The sequence below is a fragment of the Bicyclus anynana genome, chromosome 8 (genome assembly GCF_947172395.1).
Source record: "Bicyclus anynana chromosome 8, ilBicAnyn1.1, whole genome shotgun sequence".
Classification (NCBI taxonomy): domain Eukaryota; kingdom Metazoa; phylum Arthropoda; class Insecta; order Lepidoptera; family Nymphalidae; genus Bicyclus; species Bicyclus anynana.
In genome coordinates, this window is record NC_069090.1 from 10397515 (window position 1) to 10422022 (window position 24508).

General features: G+C 38.2%; 1 protein-coding gene across 4 annotated transcripts in view; it reads right to left on the minus strand.

Annotated features, from left to right (window-relative positions):
* Positions 1-24508, minus strand: part of LOC112049982 (histone-lysine N-methyltransferase SETD1) — a 35840-nt gene that overhangs the window by 6346 nt on the left and 4986 nt on the right. For 2 of the 4 annotated variants that reach the window (XM_052882979.1, XM_052882978.1), the window contains exons 6-27: positions 23539-23664; positions 22103-22193; positions 19430-19597; positions 16897-17015; positions 16137-16288; positions 15312-15451; positions 14543-14698; positions 14191-14314; positions 13066-13190; positions 11805-12005; positions 10698-10907; positions 9791-9906; positions 9282-9405; positions 8790-8871; positions 7934-8070; positions 7322-7440; positions 6439-6667; positions 5289-5421; positions 3790-3925; positions 2809-3094; positions 2116-2311; positions 1639-1745 (exon numbers count right to left, since the gene is read on the minus strand). In XM_052882979.1, coding sequence (XP_052738939.1) covers positions 1639-1745; positions 2116-2311; positions 2809-3094; positions 3790-3925; positions 5289-5421; positions 6439-6667; positions 7322-7440; positions 7934-8070; positions 8790-8871; positions 9282-9405; positions 9791-9906; positions 10698-10907; positions 11805-12005; positions 13066-13190; positions 14191-14314; positions 14543-14698; positions 15312-15451; positions 16137-16288; positions 16897-17015; positions 19430-19597; positions 22103-22193; positions 23539-23664 — 3277 coding nt within the window. The remainder of the gene's footprint in view (positions 1-1638; positions 1746-2115; positions 2312-2808; positions 3095-3789; positions 3926-5288; positions 5422-6438; positions 6668-7321; positions 7441-7933; positions 8071-8789; positions 8872-9281; positions 9406-9790; positions 9907-10697; positions 10908-11804; positions 12006-13065; positions 13191-14190; positions 14315-14542; positions 14699-15311; positions 15452-16136; positions 16289-16896; positions 17016-19429; positions 19598-22102; positions 22194-23538; positions 23665-24508) is intronic. The other 2 variants (XM_052882980.1, XM_052882981.1) reach the window with 2 other exon arrangements.

A 24508-nucleotide genomic window follows, 5' to 3' on the forward strand; every position in this document is an offset into this window, starting at 1 on the left:
TTGTTGGGGTCACGGTCTGCGAACATGATGCAAGTATCATCCGCAAATTGATAACAGGTGCAGTGTTCGATGCAATTACTCATATCATTGACGTATGACAAAAAGTGCAAAGGACCTAGGACGGAACCTTGAGCAGTGCCCTCACTAGCTGTTATGGTATAACTGTACTCATCACCCACTTTTACATTATATGTTCGATTACGGAGATAGTCCGCACACCACGCGAGCAGAGGCCCACGTATGCCGCAATTGTCAAATTTAGTTTGCAGTTGAATGTGGTTCAGAGTATCAAAGGCGCGTGAAAAGTCAATGAATAATGCTAAAACGTGCTTTTTATTATTAAGGTATCCTTTAATTTCGTCAGTAAATTTGGAAAGAAGGTTAGTTGTCCCCTTTCCTGGTTGAAAACCATATTGATTATGATAAATAACTGCATTTTTAATATAATAAGTATAAATTTGTTCACAAACAAACTTTTCTACAATTTTGTCTACCGACGACAGGAGCGTGATCGGCTTATAGTTAGAAAAATCACTGCGTTTACCTTTTTTAAAAATTGGTCTGACGCATCCCCTTTTTAGACTATTCGGGTAGATGCCATTAATGATGCTAGTATTTATTAGATTCGCTATTGCAACTGAAATTTTATCCCCGATCATTCTTATGTCGTATATCATTATGTCGTATGATAATGAAATGAAATAAAAATTAAAATATACTTTATTGTACACCACAAAGAAACATACGATACAGAAAAATAATGGAAAGAAAGAAAATGCACAATAGGCGGCCTTATCGCTAAAAAGCGATCTCTTCCAGGCAACCTAACGAAGAAACTAATAATAAAAATTATAAAGATATAGGCTAGGGTGTACAGAAGTAATATATAAAAGAAAATAACGCATAAAAAAGAAAATAGAATATGTAACAAAATACTAAGAAATATCAACATATATAATATACAATACGATACATATACCATATGATAAATATTCTAATAAAATAAAATATGTCACTAGTGACTAAGATAATATGTCTTAACGGATTTTTTAAATATGTCAAGGGATTTAGATTTTCGCATGTCGACTGGGAGTGCATTCCATAGCTTAATAGCAATTCCATAATTTGTAGTAATAAGACGAATCAATTTAAATGGTTTGAAAATCTCAACCTTTTTCGAGAATAGGCTACTTGCCTCTTTTGTAAACAGTGTTTCTACTGAACTATGGAAGTATGATAAGCTATATTTTATTTTGTCCCGTCAATAATAACCAGTAAAAAATCTAATATAAATAAAAAAATATCTACGTAAAATTTTTGCCACCGAAACACAACACATTAGCAAGTGACGTCATTCATAGAGATAACAGCGTGACTGGCGTTTGCAGTGATGTGATATATCACGTCAAGCAGATAAGAGACATAATAAAAAAACACACATACAGCCGAACGTAGAACCGTCTCTTTTTTGGAAGTTGGTTAAAAACGATGTATGAAACGATGATGAATAAATGTTTTTATTATTATTATTATTATTATTATGTACTCGTATGAATTCTTAAAGTAACCTTAGTAGGACACAATTACATAGCACCAGTTGAATCAGGCCAAAGAGACAGTCAACTAATGCTATAGTACCTGAGCAAAGAGTCCCCAATCGTGGATTCCAGATTTGGCGAACTTCAGCTGCTTCTTTCTGAACTTGAGTTGATTGAATTTCAGAAGATCCGAGTCAGTATCCAATCCTGTACAAAAAATACATTTATCATATTTTATACAAGACAGGTAACGTAATTCCTAATGCATATTTATTAAATTAAAACAGTAACTAGCTAACTTAACTAAAAGATAACGTGGATAACATGGTTTTTAACTACTTATGTGCAAAGTGTTTTCGATAATTATAATCGTTATTCTAGCTAAATTAATGACTGTCTGGAGATTGACAAATTTTTAAATATTAACTTGTGCAAAAAAAAAATGCACAGGCTTCATTGCCTATGCAGGCATAACGTTAAGCCTATTGTGCCTGTAATTACACCTGCAACTACAGCGGATCACAGCATTGCTGCCTGGCAGTGGTCGCGGAAGGCTCTGCTACTGTCGAGAACGTACCGAAGGCGGTGAGCAGGCGGCGCTGGTTGGAGCGCGCCTCGCGGGACAGCAGCTGCATCTTGGAGGCCTTCTTGTCGTCGGGCGGCGCGGCGGCGGCCAGCGCGGCGGCGCGCCCGTGGTGGTACTTGTACTTGGCCTTGAGCCGCGCGTCCATCTTGTAGTAGCCCTCCGTGCGCGCCGAGCCGCTCGAGTGACCCTACCACAGGACTCTTTGTATTAGTATTTATATATGTACTTACACGTTCTTCGATATATTCGTAGAATGTGTAAGTGGATTTATTTATATATATTTATTGTAAAATTATGATAAAGTTAAATCAAGAGAGGTGATTTTATTTTGCCGAAAGGAATCCGACATATTTTAAACAACCCAAACAGTGTCATTAAAGCACTCTTTTTAAACATGTACGTATAACGTCACAAATCTCAAGGGCACTTCTATTGGTTGCCAGAACTTGTTAATGCGTTGCTTGCGTTGTTTTATCATGGTTTTGTAATGTTAAAAATCGATTCAAAATATAGGGACTATTTGATTCAGGAAATACTGACGACGAATCCAAGCAACACTATCCTGATACGACATAGAAATCAATAACGCATGTTTTACTACTACGAAAGCGGAGTATCCGGGTCTCCGAGTCGGGATCCAAGCTGTGCGTTAGGAGCTCGTACAGCACTGCAGTGTCGCGTTACCTGCAAGTCCTCGTAGATGTTGGTGTGTCGCTTGGACTTCTTGCGCGGCGGCGAGTAGGTGAGGTCGGTGGGCGGGTGGTCCACCCAGTGCGTGTCGTTGAGCCAGTAGCCCTGTGCGTCGCCCGCCAGCAGCGCCTCGTACGCGCGCCGCAGGTGCTGCACGTCCTCGCGGTCCACGCCGCGCGTCAGGAACTCGTACAGCACTTGCAGCTCCGCCATCATGTCGCGCGGCTTGAACGACACGCGCGCGTGCAGCGAGCCGTAGTCGCGCTGCGGCGGGAACAGTCTGCGGCGGGCACAATTACATTATATTAACTGATTCATACTTTATGACGTGTCGGAACATCGAGACAGATATATTTAGGAGAACTACACTGTACACAGGATCATGGACATGACATCGAATGGACCGCCATCAAAAATAGGTGCATGGACGCTATGAAAGCCTTTACTTAGGTACTTAAGTAAGTGTAAAAAGCGTTTTGCGTCATGCGAGTCCTATACACTTCCTATTAGTATTATAGTCGGTGCGTTATCGACTGAATCGTAAGACCATCAATACAAAGATAGACTTAAAAATTATTGATAACCTGATGACTCGATTTGATGTTACTCAATCTGACTGAAATCTGACTGTTAGTCAGATTAACTAAAAAATTTAGTTCATTATGAATTCTGCTTTAGGGCAGATTAATAGTAATAAACAATAGGTTCGCTCAAAAACCATTCTATAATTACGAAATTAGACAAATTTTTCAAGTTTCACTTATTTTAGAATTTATCGTGAGTGTTATTCATATTAATTGATTTTGAAACACGGCTAAAACTCGCGTGATATTAGGTCGGAGTATGCCCGACCAGTTTCGAACCCATACGGGGCCCTTAGTCATGAGCTGGTTCTTGCATCGCGGCACGATCCAAACTGGTTTAAGTTCCAATTATATCTCTATACTGATAAATTATCAAAAAGTAGACGCTTACTTATTCTGTATCTCCGCCAACTTTTTGACTTCATGTTTTCTCTTATATGGTTTCTTTGTTTCTTTCTTCTTAAGCTGATCAGGTTCGACCCGCGGAGACTGTATGCCTCTCTCGGGCTCTGCCATCCATGTGTAGCCTGTTGGATAATTATAGAAACATCAATGATTTTTTTTAATAAAACACTGCTAAAACTCACGTGATACAACGTCGGAGTATGCCCGACTAGTTTTAAACACATACGGAGCCATTTATGTATTTAAATAATTTTGGTGAAATTTCGAACATATTTTTTGTTGATAAATTCCTTTTTTTCGGCCACATTTCTATCGCCCTGGGAAATCTGAAATATTGGTCTAAGAGTTCCAAGAGTAAGGGTTTTTTTAGACAATTACCTCTTTAATAATAATAATGATTTTTAATAAAGGCAAAAACACCCAGTATACAATATACATATTACATAAAAATTATAAAATAAAATAGTGCAAAAAATAATATATAATACAATTTAATTTTTACAATTAAAAACTTACGTGCTAACTGGGAAGGTTAAAAGACTCTTCCCAGGCGTCATCCTAGTCCGGAGTAAAGACTATTTTCTATTATGGTCTTGATGCACAGATAGCCAATATGTAAACAAAGGGCTGGGCATCCCGTCACAAACAGTCTGTAGAATGCTATTACGCGCTGTTCTAAGTCTCTCCCAGAAGGAGGCTATGCGTGTTCTTATAATAGCATAAAAGTCAGGCACTCCCGATTCTGCAAACATGCCTGAGGCACTGCAATACCTAGGCAGACCCATCAAGATGCGAAATGCATCATTGTATTGCACGCGTATTGCTGTGTAGGACTTTCTGCGGAAGTTTGTCCACAGTTGACAGGTATAAAAACACTGGCAATACGCGTTAAACAATGTTTGCTTGACGGGTCTGCTACTTTTGCCAAATCTGCGTGCTAGCATATTACATCGAATCGAAAGTGCCCTCCTTTCCCTCTCAATGTCATAGTCATCCCTCAGACGTTCATCGAGTATGTGTCGCAGATATTTAAATTTTGATACAACCCTAACCGCTGTTGCATTCAGTCTTACTTCAGGTATCCTCTCCGGACCTTTACCTGCGCGAAATACCATCCTTTCCGACTTTTTAACATTATATTTCAGTCCATGGCCATTAGAATAATGCTCACACACTTTAAATTTAAAACATCTCAAATATTAATAATAAGATATTTGCAGCAGGTCCTTTAATTTTTTATCGAATTATATCTTATTCATATTTTCCCAGATTGCTATAAAATGTGAAAAAAAAAAAACACTTGTACACCAAGATAATAAAAAAGACGTGTGCGACGCTCAATATAAGTGATAACAAAAACCTGCTGCTGTATGCGTGAGAGAAAGGGATGCCAGACAGAGAGGCGCCGTAACGCGTTACGTTACGAAGCGGTTTACCCTCCCATAAGAAGCTATCACTTCAAAAACATAATGATGTTTCCCCTACCATGGTCGTGTTGCAGGTGGTTGGCAGTGTGCGCGCGCGGCGGCGGGCGGCAGTACGAGTGGTCCAGCGCCACCTGCGACGCCTGCGATGCTTGCGACGCCTGCGATTGTGGCGACGACGAATCCGACAATGCCTGATGATCGAATATAGATTATAATCAATACACACCATACGCATTATTTTTCCAAATTTCATAAATATAGTTATGACGAGGTTAAATAATATTACTACGATAAGGAACATATTCCTTAGGACAGACGACATTGCTCAAGTGGCTGGTGGGGATTGGATGAGGTCAGGACGGGACAGACGAAAGTGGAAACTGCTGGAGGAGGCCTATACCCAATACAATGGGATTCATGCAAACGTAATATAAAAAGAAAAAAAAAATCTATTAAAAAAAAAAAAAATTGTATTACTAATTTGTATGAAATAAATAAAGACTATTATTATTATTATTATTAAGGAACATATGTGTACATGGTATGTATTTATCATTTAAAAATAACTAAAACGTGGTAAAGCATTAAATACCAGCGGATCCCCTGTAGATTCAGTGGCGTAGTTTCTGTTCCCGCAGGATTACGGGGATTAAATAATTTAAAATCGATCTAACAGTTTGGCTATTCACTACAAACATAAAAAGGTAATCACATTTATGCTAAAGTAACACCATGTTGGCCAATGACGTTAAAATGCGACCAACGAGATAATCTCGTGAAGAGGAATAGACAAAAATCAACCAATGACTGCGTAACCGGAAATATTGCTATCTCATTTATTGCAGTGGGACGAAAGAGATGGGACTGGGATAACTCCGAAGCCATTGGACAAAATTTTGTTTATATTTCTCTTCACTGGTCGCATGTAGCGCAGTGGTATGCGCGGTGGATTTACAATTCGGAGATCCTGAGTTCGATCGCCGGCTGGGTCGATTGAGGTTTTCTTAATTGTTTCAACGCCGCACCGCTGTGGTGGTCGGAGTGGAGGTGTTAGGTTTATTTGCGTTACGGAATTTCTTGATTCGGTCGCCGCGCTCAAAGCCCGCGATAAAAGCAATGCAATAGCTTAAATAATCTTAGCACCTCTGAGGTTTCCACGCGAATGAAGACGAGGGCGTTCGCTAGTAAATAAATAAAAACTTACTCACCTCCTTGATACCGTTAACACTGGGCGCAGACTCCGTGTCACTGAGGGACGGCAATCTCTCTCTCTTGTCGTCCGGCTTCTCATTCTCTTTCTTCTTCTCTTGTGAAGTCTCCTCGTCTGATGTGATCTCCCCTTCCTCTACATCGTCCGGTTTACTCTTCTCTGGCGATTTCAAATGATTCTTGATAGGACTCCTTCTAGATTCTTCTTCTTTCGTCTTCTCTGGTAAGCTGTTATAAAAAATAAATAAAGAAATAATTTTCAAATCCATAAAACAACTATAATAATAATTACACTGGTTCAGTGTAAACATACTTAAAGTTAGCGCCTAAGTATTGTACCATCATCAGTACGCCTAGAATGCGTGCAAGATAGAAGTTTATTGTCATAGTGAAGAATTATAGATATTTAAATAATAAACTTAATTACAGTTAATAAAGTGTTTTTTTTTTTTAAATCACCGAGAGGCCGAGACTAACAAAACGATTAAAAATTACGGTGACGGTAAAAAGGCTGCTCAACAAAGAAATGAACCCAAGTCACCAATCAACCCATATATCATATCATCACTTACATAACAACTTTATACAAATACCCCCTTTTTATAATAATATAATTATTATGAATGTAATAACCAATATACACAGGAACTGGTGGCTTTCATTTTCTGTGTTGCCATAAAGCTGAGATTTGAGGTAATTTAGGAGGTTTAAAATAGTTGGATTTTCACTTTACACCAAGAGTTAAATAGGTTTAAAATAGTTCGTAAGAGGTATGTTCAGTGCTCAGAAAAGCCGATAGTCGGTTACAAGCACAAAGAAGAAAAATCGGTGTATTTGTTTCGTTTTTGAAAATAAATACAATAAATTAAAAAAAAAAAGTACCTTGTGTCAGGCGGCTTTTCAGGCGGTGGTCCATCGTCCACCTCCATAGTCTTCCTCTGCTCTTCAAGGAACTCGCGCTCAATTTGCTCCATGTATTCCGTGTTTCGTCTTCTTCTTTCCTATAATGAAAAAAAACATTTGTGTATCATAACTGTTGGCTTGGTATGGTGATGACACATATTTATTTATTTATTTATACATGTTATAAAAATACACAATGATTGTGGATAATGTGTCCAGCCTTCTTCCACTTACAGGTGTACACAGCTTGTATGAAGACTTTCTAAACATTAATTTAAAGAAAATATCAGTAGGCATCGAAGACGCCTACTGATTAAATTGAATTGAACCTTAATTGTTCACCTTAATTAATTCCTCTCACCAAATGTTGTCTGAGGGAGATCGCTTTAGCGATAAGGCCGCCTTTGCACTCTAATTTCTACTATAAGAGAGACTTTCGAGAGCTATGACCACACGACTAAATTAAACTTCTTCAGCGACTCGCAACGTTCGCTTCGATTACAATTTTCGGAACGCAATTCACCTCACAACCCAAGTCGAGCGTACTTAAAGAAGTTTTATTTCAAAAAGAATACGGGAGATGCTGTTTACCTGGTACTCCCTCTCTTCTTCAGAGTCGGAATAGACGCGATCAAGTAGAGTGTCCCGCGGCAAGTCTTCCTCCGGGGACAGGATCGGTGAACCCAACCGGTCGTCGGACGCTTCCACGGGAGGTATTGGAGTTTTTTCTGGAACAATAACACAATTGTAAAATTAAAACGTTCGCTACGGTACGGGGTCAATTGACCTCGTACGTCTAGCTGGTTCAAGAGTTACTAGGTCGATGGACCTCGTACCACACCACAAAGTTTTAGTATGAGGTCAAAAAACCTCGTACCGCACCAGAGAAAAGTACAGAAAAATCAGTGCCGCAGCGAACGTGTTAAAAGCTACTCGCGGACCCTACATGATTACATCCACGCAGTACCTATTTTGTGCCCGTGGGAATAAAATAGTCTATGTTACTCGTTGATATAATGTGTGATGTAATGGTGATAGAATTTTTAAAATTGGCTAATAGAATAAAAAATACAAACTCACTTTTATATTTAGAATACATTGAGGATAACTACCACATGTTCTGTAGCCACAATGGCTGAACTATTGTAGCTACAGAACATTTGGTCCTAGATTTGATTCTGACCTGGGTTTTGGGTTATACTATAAACTCACACATTTAACTCTATCTTCTTCCGAAATATTCTCAGTAGCAGCCCAGAGTTAGGCAATTGGTGGTTTTACACTTTTTTACTGAGGAGAGTTAAATCTGCGTGGAATTATCACTTAACTGTTTGTCGCCATTCCAGCACCTTAGGACCCCATCGTCCATCGGCTCTTCGAACTATGTGGCCTGCCCATTGCCAAGAGACCTTAGCAGTAATATAACTATACATTGTAATGTGAATACCTCTTCTCCTCTGCTCTTCTTCACTGTCAGATGACGAAGAGTACACCCTCCTTAGCCTCTCTTTGTTCGATACCATCTTGAACTGTGAATTAAAAAAAATTTGACCTGCTTAATGAGATTTTTTCCTCTAAAGGTTTTGAAAAAATCCGCTAGGGAACTTTTACTTATGCCTAATTCGGACTACTTTAGTATTTAAATTGAGTACGAACAATTTTTGTATTTACCGTCCAAAAATTTTCGTACTCGACTAAAATACTACACGTTTCAGGGACTAACAAGTGAAGTCGAGGTTAAGAAACAGTGTTTTAATTGATTAATTAGATTTTCTCGCAGGACTCTATCAAAAGCTTAGGTAATGTTGCCTTCGCCTTACTAAAGCATCATATGATGACAATATATTAGACTAATTTCATCTTAATAGAGTAAGTTATTTGATTAAATGATTACTTAAGTACTGGCTGTAGAAGTCATAATGAAAAAAAAAGAACTCACCTGAGCCTCGTCGAGCTCGGGCTCCGAGTCGTCGGTGTCGGAGTATATCCGAGGCGCGGCGCCTTTGCGCAACGAGCGCTCTGACCCCGACCACGACGAGCGCGACGATGATGACGACGACGATCTGCCCACGATACAACACAACCGTTAATAACATCGACAACAAAAAGAAGTATTGTAAGCCTTACGCAAACAACAAAATTGTTGTTCGTTGCGAATGCATGTATTGAATACCGAGCAAGCGAAGGATTCTAAGATTGAACCACAAGTAAAGCAAGAGGCAGTGGCGGATTTACAAATATCTGACTGACCTCTGAAAGTTGATATCATGGCTGTCAAATTTCAAATCAATTCCATTTATTCTTTTAATAAAATTGCCTACTAAAACTTTTTTTTTGGAACTGCTAGGCATAAGTTAAAAATCAATCATATATAAACCATTTATATTCATCCATTGGATGTACACACCACAAGTCTTTAGGTTTTATTAATTTGGATGTAAAACTAACCTAGAAGAGCTGCTGGACTGGCGTCTTCTGACGGTAGACAAATACGATCCCGTAGTTCTATTCCTCGGACTGCTGGGTACTTCCTTTTCTTCGTCAGAGTTCTGAACAATTTCCTCCTGATAAAAATAAAATTATGAATAAATTGATTTTAAAGGTACAAGAAATTTTTAAAGGCGCGAAAGTTTAATCCGAAGATAATCCCACTATTAATTTTAAATGAAATTAAAAAAAAAAGATGAAATAGTAATTAGTTATTTTTAATTTAAAAGTTCAAGATTTCCAGAGCTAATTAAGTAAGGGTTATTATGCGGCTTTCACAAATAGACGAAACAATTTGTCCCATTTAGATTAGACTTAGTGAAAAAAGTTATCTGACCAAAAAAAAACACTCCTACGCAGTCTAGGACTCGCACTTGTTCGCTAGTAATTTACAACACTGAGATTGGACTTAGTGAAACAAGTTATCGGACGAAAAAAAGAATCCAACGCAATCGAGGACTCGCACTTGTTCGCTAGTAATTTACATCACTGAGATTGGACTTAGTGAAAAACGTTATCTAACCAAAAAAAAAAAAACACTCCTACGCAGTCTAGGACTCGCACTAGTTCGCTAGTAATTTACTACACTGATTTTAGACTTAGTGAAAATCTTAATCTGACCATAAAAAACACTCCTACGCAGTCGAGGACTCGCACTCGTTGGCTAGTAATTTACAACACTGAGATTGGACTTAGTGAAAAAAGTTATCTGACGAAAAAACCAATCTAACGCAGTCGAGGATTCGCACTTGTTCACTAGTAATTTATCACACTGAGATTGGACTTAGTGAAAAACGTTATCTACCCAAAAATGAAATAACCACTCCTACGCAGCCGAGGACTCGTACTCGTCGAGTTCACATCTCACCTGGTCACTGAGTCGTTTAGAGGAGTCTTCATCCATGACGACCGGAGAGGGAATTTTTCTCTTCTTCCGAAAACTGGGCATCTTCGGTATGGTGGCGCGGAGCCCTAGGCCGATGCCCACGCTGTACCCGCCCAGGTCCAAGCCCAACTCTCGAGACTCCATTATGGACTTTATTGAATCCACACTCTCCTCTTTCTTATTGGAAATATCCTACAACAAGACCGTCAGATTTTAAGAAAGAAAATATTATGCTACCTGTATATGGTGTATACTGTAATACGGTGAGACTAAATTAAAATACGAATGTATATGTTACCGTTAAATTTTAAAATACGTCAGTTTATAGATTATAAAGTACGGTTTCACTTCGATAGATTATAATACACCGAAAAATAACACGTTAAATTGTAATCAGCATGTTCAGTTCACAATATATCGACAGATTACAATATCGCGAGTTCGATTATAAACTTACGTATTTTACAATTTAACGGTGACATATACATACTTATTTAAAACTATGAATCAATAAAACTTTTTGTATAACAGTTATTTAAAAAAAAGGTTTATTAAGGATGAAATTTGTTAGCTATTAGTTGTTTCCAGAGAGGGATCCTTGTAAGGAAAAACAAAAGAAGAGCTTGACATTGGTAATATTGTGGTAAGAACAAAATTCATAGTTATCTCAATAGTCAGTACAGAAACAAATAGTGAGTGTCAATATTTAGTTCCAGAATAAGAAAGAATAAGAAATGTTCATTTAAAATACTCAGTATGGAATTACAACAATGTCCTGGCCCTTAAACCAGGTAAGCCTGTGCCTTTAGAGCCAGTAACTGCCCTTAGATTAGGTTAAGCACATACTCAGATACAACAACATATATGATGAAAATTAACATCAAATATATACCACGTTATAATTTTTAAAAGATTAAAAATACGAAAACGATAATAAAAAAGAAAGATTTTTTTGCGTTAACTGTTGTGTTAATAACATTGTGGTCATGTGTGTGTGTGTGTGTGTGTGTGTGTGTGTGTGTGTACCTACATGTGTGTGTGTGCATTTACGTGCGTGGGAATGTGTGTCATGTCAGAAGTAATACTCACTTGAAGTGGTTGAGTGATATCTTCTTTAACGGATTTTTGTCTCGTCTTCCTACTCTGCTCGTCCCACCACACTTCAAAGTTCTTGAACGCTGTACTTTCTATCATCTTCTTGTTGAAATCCTTCTTGAGGATCTGCTTTAACTCGGTAGTGACGCGATCTATGACGCTGTTTATTGTGGAGAAATACGGGTTGTCTAATTCCTGCAAAACAAAATATTATAATTATTATAAATAGAATTACCTAGTTTTAATTTTATAAATTAGATAATTGGGTTTATTATTTATATACCATTTTCTACCACACTTAAATATTATTAGTAGGTAATATATATATTTTGTAATGCTAAATGTATGTAAAGATTCCTTTGTTTGTTTGGAAAGTCAATGGCGATGTGACATCATGTCAGTCTTCATCTTGACCCTGCTTAGTTGCATGTTGCAATTAAAAATAGACAGGTGGTGTGGATATATCTCTACCTTTGAATCGGAGAGCGTAGGTTCGAATCTGGTCCGGAGCATACATCTCCAACTTTTGAGCTATATACATTTTAAGAAATTATATATCATGTGTCTCAAACAGTGAAGGCCCTTAAACTATTGTGTTTAAAATATCGTGAGGATACTCGCATACCTGAGAATGTTTTTAATTCTATATGAGTGTGAAGTCCTGGCAATCCGCATCTACGAGTATTAGTCTGAACACTTTCGTTCGAGAGGAGACTCATTCACAAGAGTAAGCCTGTGATAGTTTGATAAAGATATTTGATAAAGCCTCAATAGCTCAACGGTAAGAGTGGTTGGACTCAGCACCAAGGGGTGGTGGTTCAATCCTCACCACGTTGGTCTAGTGTACCCACTCCTAGCACAGTCTTTCCCGACTAGTTGGAGGGAAAGGAATGGGAATAGTGGTCATAATATAAAAAATATGGCAAAAATTCTTTTCTTTTTTTAAATGATGTTATAGTGGCTCAGACCAATAATAGAAGGACCTGTATCGCACTCATAGTCACGAACATTGTCTGTCATTTTCTGAGGAAAACGAGCTTAGATTTTGTATATATCTTCTACTAAACTAGAAGTTTTTGCCCGTTTTTTACACAATTCAATTACACAAAAAGGTATTTTTACGGAGCTTTTTAACCGACGAACAAGATTACAACTATCGAAACTATAGATTGTTGATCATATACTTTGACAGAAAAGTAACATCTAGCGAGGCAGGTCCTATACAATAATTGGTCTGAGTATAGTGGTAACGTACCTGTCGGTCGGTGTGCTGCACGGGCGGGTACTGGTGCGGCAGGAAGGGCGGCGGGAAGGCTGCCCCCGCGTACGACAGCGACATGTCCGGCACGGGGTACGCCGCGGGGTACGCTGCAGGGAACGCTGTCATGGCATACACTTATAACATCTTTCTTTTAAAAAAATCCGGTGTAACTCTGTCAGGGCGTATAACCGTATATTTATTTATACATACTTTATTGCACAAAACAAAAATAACAAAAATGCCAGACAACCTTTGGATAAAGGAATTAATGTACGGGATAGTGTAACAAAAACGTGAAAAGTCTTTGTTAAAATTGCTGGTTCCGCGCGTTTTTCCAACAACAAAAGCTCTCTGGTTCAGAGGCTGGACTTAATGACAGGTCCTGGGATTGATCTTCCTCAGTTATAGACTAAATTTTCGTGTCCACTTCTTGCATCGGCTTTTAGCTTAGCTGAAGAGAAAGGTATATTGGTCATGTTTATAAGACCTAGTTATTATTTAATTAAACAAATTTTTGTTCTACGATAGGCCCGATGCAAACTCAAGGACATAACAGTGACGTGACTTTATTAGCATAAAATGACATAAGTTGCCATGACTATAAAAAGTAGTTTTAAAATTATATAGATATAGGTTTATTCAACCTGGTCTGGTCGTTTACCAAAAAAATATAAAAAAAAGCTTAATCAGCAAAGGGTTCGGACTCATCGAGAGGTCCCATACGATCCCAGTCCGCTGTACTATTGTGGTACCCACTCCTTACACAGTTTATCTTCCTACTAGTTGGAGAAGAATATAAAAAAGGCATGGCAAATTTTATCTTTATTTTATAGAAAACGAGTGTACTCTAGACCACAAGATTGCAGTATAACTTCTTTCAAAAAAATAAAATCAAAGCGCCATCTATGCATCGCAACAAGTCCTTGACGTTTACATGGATTGTTTCAAAGTTTCCTAAGAACGCCATCTACTGGTAGTTTAAAGTAACAAAAACTGTTTCACTAAGCCTGTAGATGGCAGCACGCATCTTAAAGCCATCGAAACGCATTCACAAACTTAGTCTCCAATTCAAACGCGCGTTAAGATGTTTTACTTGAACAAAAAAATGAGTGAGCTCACCAGTATTGGGCCACACGGACTGGAAGTAGTGCGGGTGCGGCGCGGGCGGGTACGGGTAGTACGCCTCCGCGGGGACTTGCTCCTCGATCTTCGCCTCCGTCGACGACAACGACGACAGCGACATCTACAAAGTACACCACACTATTTGATCAAGCATTTATAAACAATTAAATTATTATTATTACTCCAGGCTATAATCTATATCTATTTCACAAATTTGAGTTAATTCGGTTCAGTAGTCGCGGCGTGAAAGAGTAACAAACATTCATACCATCAAAGTTTTTCAGGACAAAGAGTAGTCCGTCCGTAATTCGGCGGGAATCGGCCTGTATGAACTTTTCGCCGCTGGTACCTGATCATCGTCGAGATTGTCCTGGTCCTTGTCCGGCGGCGCGGCGGGCGAGCGGCGCGGCTCCCCCGAGGTCAGCAGCTCGTCCTCGGACGACGAGATGTCGGACCCGATCTTGTCTATCTGCGGGAACTTCCGGCGCTCCTCCTCCTTCGCCCTCTTTGTAGGTGAAAATATTTTATAACTAAGTATATCATTACTTAATAAACAAGCTATAAATAAACTAACTGACGCCCCGCGGTTCCTTTCGCTTAGTTACTGGTCCCGTGACAATACGGGGATAAAATATGATATATGACACTCACTTTCTAGTAGTAAAGGAATTTTTAAAAATTGGTTCAATACATCCAGAGATTACTCCTTATGACACCACAAACTTTACCTTTGTATCATATTAGTATGGAAGTATAGATTTATTGTATTGGTTTTATAGCGAAAAGCTTCTATAAAAAGCTATCGCTTCGCTGTTGAATAAGGAATCACATTCAGATGACGGATGTTTTTAACTAACATTTCTTTTGAATTTTTTATTTATTTTTTATTTATTTATACTTTATTGCACAAAACAAAACCAATAACAAAGAAAACAAAGGAAAACATAGAAAACAAGTATGTGCAAAGGCGGTCTTATTGCTTATAGCAATATCTACCAGACAACCTTTGGATAAAGGAATTAATGTAATTAAATGTAATTTTTAATTAAAAATTTAAATAAGAAGAGGGGCAGTGGATAAAATACATAATAATGTATATATAATACAATAAATATTACCCTTTCTATGGTAGATTGGAGGCATTCGAGATAGAACTCTCTGCTGAGATACGGTGACGGTGTGTTGGACAGCGGCTCGGGGTTCACTTCCACCTTCTGACTGATGGAGATTATGCTCTCCCTGTCCTCGCTGCCTGAGCCTGGTCGGAACACAATGTGCGGTTATTGTAATATACAATCACAATTTATGTTAACAGCATATGTTAAAAGCAAGCATAAAAGTATTTGATAAGCGGACGCGGGTTTGGCAAAGGAAACTAATCTAAGTTATAATGATATACGAAACACAATTTTATTGGCAAAATAAAATACTTCAAAGTATTTTTTTCGCTATAGGATTATGCTCCATGCAAGAGAATATGGATCAATATTCTATGAAAGTAATTCTCACTCAGCGCCGCGAGCCGTGTAAATATTTCTACTCATAGGACTTACGGCGAATACTAGTATAGAAAACCAATACGAATTAGCAAAAAAAAAAAACTTTATTTTACTAATTTGTTTGTGATTCTTACGCCATTACAATAATATGGATTACTTTCCTTTGATACAGGCGACCACTGCCAAATACTTTAAAGTATTTTAAAACCTGGTATTTAGCCCTAGAATTTTTAAACACTCGTACTTGAAAGCCCTGGTATTGTATCTTGCATGCAAGTATGTCTCACCTTTAAGTGGTGGCATGCATTAAAGAACTGAGACTGTGACTACTACCAAATGTCACACTACAGTTAACGAGTCTAAATAAACGGGGGTTCCATGCTTCGAACTTAAATACAGCATTGCTGTAAGTTAAGTAACACTACTACTAAACAAAACCCTCACCTTCATCATCCGAAGGAGGGTTATGAGCGTCCAAGTCTGGTATTTTCGCGGGCAAGCGGTCGTCGTCCTCCTCCTCCGAAGAGATGCCGAGGGAAAGGAAGGGTGGGGCCATCCCGCCGCCACCACTGGCACCTTTCAGGAGCATAGCGATCCTGTTACAAATCAAGACGATAATACATATTCTTGGTATATTTTTTTAGAGCATGAGCCTTAATCACTGTGTTAGGATTAGATACGACAATAGTCTTATATACTTAATATAATATTTTAAGGTAGTAGAATATTTTTAAAAATATTATTAAGGTTGCATACAAATTACTGAATTAATGGATCAAACTTAACTACTTAAATTCTCCATCATCATTAACCCATATTCGTCTTACTGTTGAGCACGAGGCACGAGCCTCTCAGAATGATAGGGGTTAGGCTAATAGTCCACGCTGGCACAATGCGGATTGGCAGACTTCACACACGTAGAAAATTAAGAAAATTCTCAGGTTTCATCACGATGTTTTTCCATCACCGTTTGAGACACGTGATATTAAATTTCTTAAAATGTAACTGAAAATTGGTGGTGTCCTGTCAAATCCTGGAAACTACGCCCTCCAAATTAAGGCAGAGATCATATCTACTGGGTTGTCGCAGATCTCGTAATCAAATTAGTTTTAGCTAATTAATGGTGTATGTAGTAAGTGTATATCACTTACGTTTGATCCATTAATAACGGGACACCCTGTATAAAGTATCGATAATGTCACACCTAGTGTCGAGGTCCACATTTTTCGGTTCTTCGGCCGGAGGCGGCGGCTTCGGCTCGGGCTCTAGCGGTGCGGTCACATCCTGCGGCGGCGTCGGCTCCTCGCTTTTGCTTTTCACCTCCTAGTTCAATAGTTCATTGGATTTTCTTATCTTTAGTTACACAACTAAGTCACAATCAGGCAGTTTACAATTCTAAAATATTATAATAATAATTTATTGTGCTCATAGAATCACTGCGTATTAAAACTATCTTTATCAGAGATTGATACTTTTTAAACTGTATAAACAAGCGCCTAGCTACAATCAAGCCTGATGATAACAATGATGACTTAAGAATCGTAGTTCATTAGAGCTACCCGGCAACAAATCGCACTTAAGTTTTGAGTTCTCAAACTTAAGTAATTAAGTAATTGTAACATACTAGCAAACTTAACTGTAACATATCAGGCACTAAAAAATCACCAACATAATACCAAGACAAACCACATTCAAAACTACTCATTTTATATTCTAAACAGGTAAAACGCACACATAAATGCAACAAGCATGCAAGCAGCATAATCAAAAGTATTTGTCAATGAATCTACCCTATTTGGAGGTGAAACAATTACCTTTGTAAGTTCAGAAAATATAGAATTTAAATCATAGTCTGACCAGAAAAATAATAAACTTCGCCATGTAGCGGAAATTATTGCCTAGCATGCGACTGAAGATATATCACGGAAAGGGAAATAGACAAAATGTCAAACAATGGCGGCGTAGTTAAAGTTCGTTGCGTTGGGCCGAAAGAGATAGTTTTGCTGCATGAAACAAGCTGTATGCTCCAGCATTTGCTTAGTTCATGCAGCAAAATGCTGAGCTGGTACCTTTTTCAAGGTTGTGCTAAACATGACAGTGTGGTGTTTGATGCTTTACCTATTTGAGTTTTGGTCTTGCCTTGCTCAGGTGGTTGAGGCATCGGACGCTACAATAGTGCTTAAGCATTGTGATGTGCGGCACCATTTTAGAATAATAAACGTTCTTACTTTCTTTCTTTCAAGATAGCGATATTTTTGGTTACGCCGACAATTGTTTGAATTTTGTCTATTTCTCTTTACGAGATTATCTCACTGGTCGCATGTTAGCGCCACTTGTTTTATATCAAGCTATGCCAGTAAAAGTTATGTTTTAATTCTATAGGGTAGAATCACATTTTTTAATGATAAAATTATGACGAACCATGACATAATTGAAAGTCCCAGGCGTACGAGAAAGATATTTCTGATTTATTAGTAGTACCATAAGGCCGAAGATATATCTCTACAGTTGTGCAGAAAAAGAAACTGTGTAATATATGGAGTTACCCTAAATAAAAAGCGACTAAAACAACTATGCGTCCAAGTTAGTGTTCTGCTTCTTATTTTTCACAAAAATCATCTCGTGATGGCTCATAGGCTCATTAGAAAAAATTACGAAATATCAAAATCTTTTTGCAGTAAAACTTCTTTACACACGCATTACTTAGGGAGTAAAGCTGGTGAATGCGTTACGAAAAGTGTAATCGGGCAAGACTTTTAAGATGCATGCTGCCATCTACAGGCATAGCGAATCAATATTTGTTACTTTAAGCTATCAGTAGATGGCGTTGGAACTTTGAAACAATACATTTGTGTACACTTAAAGAATCTGTTGCGATGCAGAGTTATGCCCGAGGCTCTTAGATGGCGTTTTACATTTATTTTTTAAAGAAGTTATACTTCAATCGTGTGTTCTACAGCACAATCGTTTTATTTATAATTATTTTAATTAGATATCAGACAAACTCAGATTAATGAACGGCTCTTCGCATTTACACAAGAGTTTTGGTGGGGGTGGACGCAGCTCACACAAACATAGTTCGCATTGTTGTGGCGTCGCTTTAGTAAATAAATACACCGATCGTGCACCGCTATACAGTACATACTGGTTTTAGACTAATTAGTTATGGACCTGACCTACCCTACACGTTACCTTTCTCAAAGTTTATGATCGACGCCCTAACGCGTTTATAAAAACGAGATAACAACAATAAAATAATTGATGTTTCATTGTTTAATCGTTTTCGTCCTGTAAAGAACTCCCTAAAAATGCCGGTTAGTGCAGTAGTTTAATATAAGGCGGAGTTACGCTTTATTTCTTAGTATTTATAAACTTATTTATATAAAATTTGTAGTAGAAACAAAATCTAAAAAGACTCGATTCCTCGAATAGTCGAAAACATCGATCAAGTAATCGAATATTCTGTGTAATGAGACTAAACAATGTGTTTGTTAAAGTTTTACAAGTGTGTGTTAAAATGACATGTATATGATGCGATTTAAATTTATAATTGTATGTAGTGTAAGGAAACAGAATATATTCATTGGTGTTAAATGTTTTGTGTGAGTATACCTCGTCCCCCTCAATAAACGACAGATAATTCTGTCAGTACAGGGTGCAACACAAGTCCATATCTAATTAGTCTAAGATACTGGTATTCTACATACGTCGACATACGAGTACAAATCCAATCGAACCTTGTCGTTGTGCGTGTGTAGCGATGTGGGCGTGTGTGGCGGGAGGGGCGTGTGCGGCGGGGCGGGCGTGTGTGCGGAGGGCGCGGGGGTGGCGAGCGGCGTGCGCCCCTCGCGGGGGGAGGGCGGCGGCTCGCGCGCGCTCCACGCCGCGCCGCGTGACGACTCCGACTTCGCACCACATTGCACTCATTACGCCCGATACACAATAGTTGTGCACCACCCGAGGCAGGTGTTATAGTAGTAGGGGAGCCCGGGATGCTAAATTTGCAGTTACTTAGCGTCATTGGAATCGATTAGATTTGGTAGATTAGATGATAGAAAGAATAAATGGTTTCGCTTTCAGCAATGGGGAAAAAAACTACAGACTTTAAAGAAAATTTTTACTTCGGCTTACTGAAATCATCAGAAAACCTGAGCGATTATTCAGGAGATAATTATTCAAAATAAGAAAACTGACGAGCTGGTTGAGTATTTCTGAAGTTAGTTTTTTTTTTGTTGCCTTGAACGTACCCACCAATATTAAGGGCTCATACTTGGTGGAGGTACTGAACATCGTGCAAGGTATATGCCGCGCTCGAGTAACTGCAAAAATCCCCTCTTTGGCTCCCCTACTATAGCATGTCTGTTCATGGCGAATACAGTAATACCACTTTTATAAGGCATGACGCAAAAGAACCAAAAGTTACTGATATAGCTACCTAATCTTTCTAGTTGAGTTACTTGTACGAACTGAAGTGATATTGGGACAGTTGGAAAAACCAATAAACGTCGAGGTCCTAAGGTATTGAAATTACTACTCTGTACTGGATAGCGTAGTTTTAGTCGACCCTCTAATACCGTCTAGTGACATCGGTGGTACCGAAAAGGTAGCAGAAATGCCAGCGGCGTAAGACGTCCCATCAGGCCTAGACCATCGACGATCGACGATAGGATGATGAATTTAGCAAAATTCTTTTGCATAGAAAAGCGCAATCTCATTATTGCCGACAACAAACGAATGCATCAATGAAACGGACCTTATTGCTTTAGTTTAAAATTTTAATTACCCTTACAGAAATGTTGATTTGAAAGCGTGGAAACAATAACCAGTAGAGCTGAGTTGTTGTGAATTGTCATACATACAAAAATAACAACTTATAAATGTGGTAGTACTGTACATATGAGTATACCAACTACTAGATGTAGTTCGTTTGACACAGAACGTTATTTTTTATTCATTAACAAGCGTCAATCACGTCTTGACTATGATCTCATCTAATGGTAAGTGACTATGCAGTCTAAGATGGAGGCGGGCTAATCTTGAAAGAGTTACAAGGTTTTTCTGGCTTACCTTGAAAGAGGTACAAGGTTTTTCTGGCTTATCTTGAAAGAGGCACAAGGTTTTTCTGGCTTACCTTGAAAGAGGTACAAGGTTTTTCTGGCTTACCTTGAAAGAGGTATAAGGTTTTTCTGCACATAGCTCTACATTGTGGGAGGCGGGGCATTGATAGTCCCCGGCTTTTTGTGTGTATTTCACATTAATGTTATGTTTTTATTTAATGTTTTTTAAAGGCTTAGATTTTTGTCATATAACAATGTGATCAGGACGCTAAGAAGTGAAAGCGTATAAGCTTAACATTACTTTTAATGCTGAAAAAATAGGAAATGTCTCTTCACATCGAAGAAACATTTCCAATAACAACTAGCAAAACATGATGTTCAATCAGTTTATGAATAGGGGCAAATATGATTAACCACAATTTCATTTGAAATCTTGGAATTAGTTAATATAGATACGAGTAGGTACAGTGAACAGAAAAATCACATCTCTTTAATTTGTCACTTGTATTCATAATACCTCTCAAAACTGATTGTACAGGAAACAAGTTAAGGTGAATTTTCATAGTTAGAAAAAATGAGGTAAATACATCATGATGATGGGCGATCACTCTTTTGGATATATGGATATTTTACAGTAATGTATACTGACCATGGGCAAAAGCAAAAACCATTTGTTTAGCGACAAAAAACAAAAAGCCGTTGTTAGATCAATTTACAAACATTTTATTTAAACATTTGAGCATGAAACGGACGGAAACGAGTCGGGACGTGAATGGAGTGTGTGTGTGAGATACAGAGCCGATAGTAAAAGTAAATGTAGACACGTCATGAGTTTTCATACAAAGCGTTAAGCCGGATTTATATTTGTCGGACGTGTCGTGTCGTGACGCGTTAGAACCGAATGTATGAAACCGATTCTGTTCTGATTCGTCACGACACGACACGTTAGACAAATGTAAATCCGCCTTTACTTACTTATTCACACATGAGTTTGTTATTGACGGAATAAAAAAAAATAAAAACATATCCCATGTTTTTATTTTTAGTCCTCTGGAAGGCTCAATCGATTTTAATGTTTTTTTTTTATTAGTTTTTTTCATAAGTTTTTTTAATTAATTATTTATTACGTAGGAAATGGAGGGTGAGGTGAAAGTATTTTCACCTCACCCTCCATTTTTATGTTGCAATTTTTGTACAAAAGCAGAAAAGCATATAATATTGATGAATACCCTGCCTTAAAGTTCGCTCCGTCCGTTTCTAAATGCTCAATGCGCTCAATTCAATCACAGGACATTAGCCACGACGTACGTGTACGTTACGTACAGGTACGTTAGTCTATGGGGAGCAACTCACGTGAGCGTGGTGGTGTGAGGTGTGCGGCGGCTGCCTCCAGTCGCCCCACCACATGCCGGCGCCGGCGCCGCCGCCGTACCCGTAGTTGTAACTGTGGACAGTTCACGTTATCTATTTGTAACGTCATTCAGAGGTGCTAACATGCGACCAGAGAAGATAAACTTTTTTTTTTAATTTTTGTACATCATAACTTTGTCATTCAATCAATCAATCAATTTATTTACTTGCAGATACATGCATTATTTTTATACAGGTGGTCGGTAGATGTAGATTCATTAACCAATTTTGATTTAGAAAAATCAGTTCAATAATTTCGTGTTAAACTCAAAACCACTGAAATAAGTGAATACAATTACTTAAAGTGTGGTGTTTACAGACTATAGACCCAATAATTTTTTTCCGGTTCTTTAGTTTGTTTTATATTAGTTTTCTTTAGAGCAATCCTAACAGTACGTTTTTTCTAGCACACCCTAAACAGAAAAATTAAATATTTTTAACAAAAATATTAAGCCAACTTTATATTAACATTTGGTACATCGAGAAAAAGCGTAAAACAACATCATACCTACCTATCTGTGTCCTTCCTATTGATCGATTTGAAAGCGGTGCCAAAAAACAAAATGAAATTTTAAAAGCTTATTTAGCATAGCACCACAAAAAACACATACGCGTCGAATTGAGAACCTCCTCCTTTTTTAAAGTCGGATAAAAACCTCGCCACGTTGCAGAAAAGAAAGGAACATTAAGAGCAGTCTGTTAAAAAATACTTTAGTTAGGCTGTCTGTCCACCAAAGCGGAGCGGGGGAGCGTAGCGGAGAAATGGGCTTTTGCGGAGCGAGGCTGCGGAGCGAAGTGATTTCCCGAAAAAACTTTCCCGCACGTGATTACCAGTTTTATATGATTTTTTAAACTAGCTCGCAAGTCCCCGTCAACTAAAAGGAGCGGAGATTTTGTGCAATCTTATTGGTTAAAATTTCTCCGCTTCTCGGCTCCGCTACCTCGCACCGCTTCAGTGGACTGGGAGCCTAACGGAGTTCGACGCAACTTGAGGTCAGCAATAAGTGGGTCTATGACATTAGTCTAATGATCCAATTTTTTTTTATTCTCTACAAGTTAGGCCTTGACTACAATCTCACCTGAGTAAGTGATGATGCAATCTAAGATGGAAGCGGGCTAACTTGTTAGGAGGAGGATGAAAATCCACACCAATTTCGGTTTCTACACGGCATCGTACCGGAACGCTAAATAGCTTGGCGGTACGTCTTTGTCGGTAACTAGCCACGGCCGAAGCCTCCCACCAGCCAGACCTGGACCAATTAAGAAAACCTCAAGGCCCAGCCGAAATCAAATCCACAATCCGTCAAATATTATTTATGTTGTATTTAACTGTGTTTATGTTGTAACCTGTTGTTACCCTAATAAAAAAAAATAGTTACGGCGAGGGCTGGTAGTAGGGGTCGTAGGGAAGCTGCGCGGGCGCGAAGGGCAGCTCTGCGACGTGCGCGCCCGCCGCCAGCGCCTCGCTCGCCGCGGCGCTGCGTGCGTACCGCTCCCTCTCCCGCCTGTAGAGTTCCACAAACACTTGTTACAAACTCAGACTAATTAGATAAAGACCTGCATCGCAAGACATTATTTTTCTGTCAAAGTATATGATCAACGATCTTATGCGATTATAAACACTGTCTTTATAAAATCGATGTTTCATAGTTTACAATCGTGTCCGTCGGTTAAAAACCTTCGTAAAAATACATTCTTGTGTAGTTAAATAGTGTAAAAAACGAACAAAAACAAAAACATGTATATGTATGAAATCTAAGCTCGTTTTCCTTAGAAAATGGCAGAAAATTTTGTTCGTGAATTTGGGTGCGATACTAGTCCTTATGTATTTAGTCTGAGGTTACAAATAGTACCTGCTTCCCGCCTATTTCGTATAGATAAGTGTCGCCGCCTAGCGTATAGTTGCGTCATTTCATTTCATACTTTTATGACTTCCGGTTATTATAGATAAATTTAATTAAGTAACAATGAGTATCAATCCGAACAGTGGAGAGGTTATTATTAATTATTGATATAAATATAATTATTTATTTTACATGATATAAATTCATCATTTGTTATTTTACTCTTAACAACTATGATTTAGTTTGTATTTAATTTCTCAACTTTGTGTTTCGATATTTTAATATTATTTTACGATCGTTATAAATATCCTTTAATTATTAATGTGTTTTAGATAGAATTATAAAGTTTGGTTTGTATAATAATACTCCGGAACTATTATTAAAACGTACTTGTATTGCTAACATATTCGTGCTACCAACAGTAGACACTAACTTTGCAAATATTATAAAATAGAGGGTTGTTTAGCAGATTCATTCATATACTACCATCAGCGTGTAATATTAA